The sequence below is a fragment of the Corvus brachyrhynchos genome, unplaced genomic scaffold (genome assembly GCF_000691975.1).
Source record: "Corvus brachyrhynchos isolate BGI_N302 unplaced genomic scaffold, ASM69197v1 scaffold308, whole genome shotgun sequence".
Lineage (NCBI taxonomy): Eukaryota > Metazoa > Chordata > Aves > Passeriformes > Corvidae > Corvus > Corvus brachyrhynchos.
Genome location: NW_008239538.1, coordinates 97,525 through 99,731, shown reverse-complemented (window position 1 = coordinate 99,731; position 2,207 = coordinate 97,525). Strand labels below are relative to the sequence as shown.

At 65.8% G+C, this 2,207-nt stretch overlaps 1 protein-coding gene across 1 annotated transcript in view; it reads left to right on the top strand.

The window, feature by feature from the left end:
* PARP10 (poly(ADP-ribose) polymerase family member 10) overlaps positions 1-2,091 on the top strand; it is a 5,685-nt gene extending 3,594 nt beyond the window's left edge. Inside the window, exons 6-10 of the mRNA XM_017741215.1 lie at positions 238-272; positions 344-477; positions 547-724; positions 1,274-1,483; positions 2,081-2,091. Coding sequence (XP_017596704.1) covers positions 238-272; positions 344-477; positions 547-724; positions 1,274-1,483; positions 2,081-2,091 — 568 coding nt within the window. The remainder of the gene's footprint in view (positions 1-237; positions 273-343; positions 478-546; positions 725-1,273; positions 1,484-2,080) is intronic.
* The last annotated feature ends 116 nt before the right edge of the window (positions 2,092-2,207 follow it).

Below are 2,207 nucleotides of genomic sequence, written 5' to 3'. Positions count from 1 at the left end.
CACTGCTGCCACCGCTGCCACCACTGCCACCGCTGCCACTGCGCATTGGGTGCGCTGGGACCCCTCTGGCACCGCTGTCCCCTACGCCCCCGAGGCAGCGGCGCAGCTGGAGCAGGCCTGGTTGCGTCGGGAGCGCAAGCTGGATCTGGTGCTGGATGGGCGGCCCTTCACCGTGGATTTGGAGCGCATGGAGGAGTTCAACATTGGCAGTGCCCTCGCTGTGCCCATCTGCCGCAGCCAGCCCCCGCTTGAGAGCACCTCCTGCCTGCTTGGTGCGTGTGGCTGCTGCGGGGCCAGCCCTGGCCCTCGCTGCGCCCACGTTCACCGGGGCTTTTTCCAGCAGAGCCGGAGGTGGCTGGGCTGGAGGAGGAGGTGCGGCTGCTGGCCCTGGCTGAGGACTCGGAGGAGTTCGCTGATGCCGTGCACCATTTCTACGGGACACTGGAGGAGCTGCACAGCCAGATCAGCATCGTGCAGGTGAGTCCGGGGATGTGGGACCCCCAGGGTGTCCCTGTGGCAGAGCAGTGACACAGCGGTGCCCAGCAGGTGCAGAAGCTGATCCATCCAGTGCTGTACAAGCAGTACCAGCTGAAGAAGGGCAGTGTGAAGCGCGCCTGTGCTGCTGGCACTGTCGTGGAGCGCATCCTCTTCCATGGCACCACCAAGGCCTCCAGCCGCGAGATCTGCCTGCACGGCTTCAACCGCAGCTTCTGCGGGAAGAACGGTGAGCGCCGGGCAGGTGTGGAGCGACCTCGTGGGCATGGTGCCCTTGGTGTGGGAACAGGGTGCTGAGGGAGGCATGGTGCCACCAGCATGGGAACAGCGTGCCAGCGGGGGAACGGTGCCATCGGTATGGGAATGGGGCACCAAGGCAGGCGTGGTGGCATCGGCATGGGAACACGGTGCCCATGTGGGCCTGGTGCTGACAGCATGGGGACAGGGCGCTGGGTGCCATTGGCATGGGAATGGGGTGCCAATGTGGGCACAGTGCTATCGGTGTGGGAACGGGGTGCTGAGGTGGGCACGGTGCCATTTGCACAGGAATAGGGTATCATGGGTGCATGGGAAGGAGGTGCTGATCCAGGCACGGTGCCATCAGTGTGGGAAGGGGGTGCCGGGGTGGGCACCATTTGTGCAGGAATAGGATGACCGTGGGTGCATGGGAAGGGGGTGCCAAGGTGGGCGTGGTGCCGTTGGTGTGGAATGGGGTGCCGATGTGGGCCCGGTGCCGCTGGCACACCCCCCGTGCCCTGGCTGACGCCTGGCCCCGCAGCCACGCTGTACGGCCTCGGTGTGTACTTTGCGGCGCGCGCGGCCATCTCGGCACGGGACCGGTACTCGCCAACCAGCGCCAAGGGCACCAAGTTCATCTTCGTGGCCAAGGTGCTGACCGGGGAGTTCACGGCTGGGGGGGGGGGGGCGCTCTGGTTCAAGGACCCCCCCTTAGCCCCCAGAGCCTCCTGGCACTGGTGCCACTGCGGGGGTTACGGTGTCCAGGGGCTCAAGGGGGCCCTGCCATGGGGACTTGGTGTGCAGGGAGGTTCCTGCCCTGCCCAGGAGCTTGGAGTGGGGGGATCCTCACTTGGGGACGTGCCTGGGTACCCTTGTGCCAGAGCAGGAGGTGGACAGGAGGACTTGGGGTCACCAGTGTGACACCAGTGAAATTTGTAATAAAACTGCAAATAAAATTGGGAACAAATTAGAGCCTTTTGCATGGCTGGGATTGAGGTGGGACTGTGGGGAGGGGGTCCCAGTCCCAACTGGGAGCACTGGAATAGGAGGCAATATCTATGTCCCAACTGGGATCACTGGGATTGGGGTGGATGGGGTCCCAGTCCCAGCTGGGAGCGCTGGGAGCTGGGGTCCGGCAGGGCCTGGCTGTGTTCCCCCTGTGAGGTGGCTGTGCTGGGTGGTGGCTCTGGGCCACCCCAGGGCTGGACCTGGCCACTCCTGCACCTCTCCCTTCTCCTTGCATCCTGCTTCCTGCATCCTGCCTGCTCCCTGCTCCCCACCTGCTCCCCACCTGCTCCCTGCCTCCTCCCTGCCTGCATCCTGCTCCTTTCCTGTTCCTGTGTCCCAGTGGCCCCCTGAGCTGTGCTGGGGGGACCCGGGTGCCCACCCTGCGGGTGTGGGCAGAGCCCCCGCTCTCGGCAGTGCTGGCAGCGCCGGTGCCCACCGGGCGAGGCCCTCTCGCAGGCAGCAGCGGG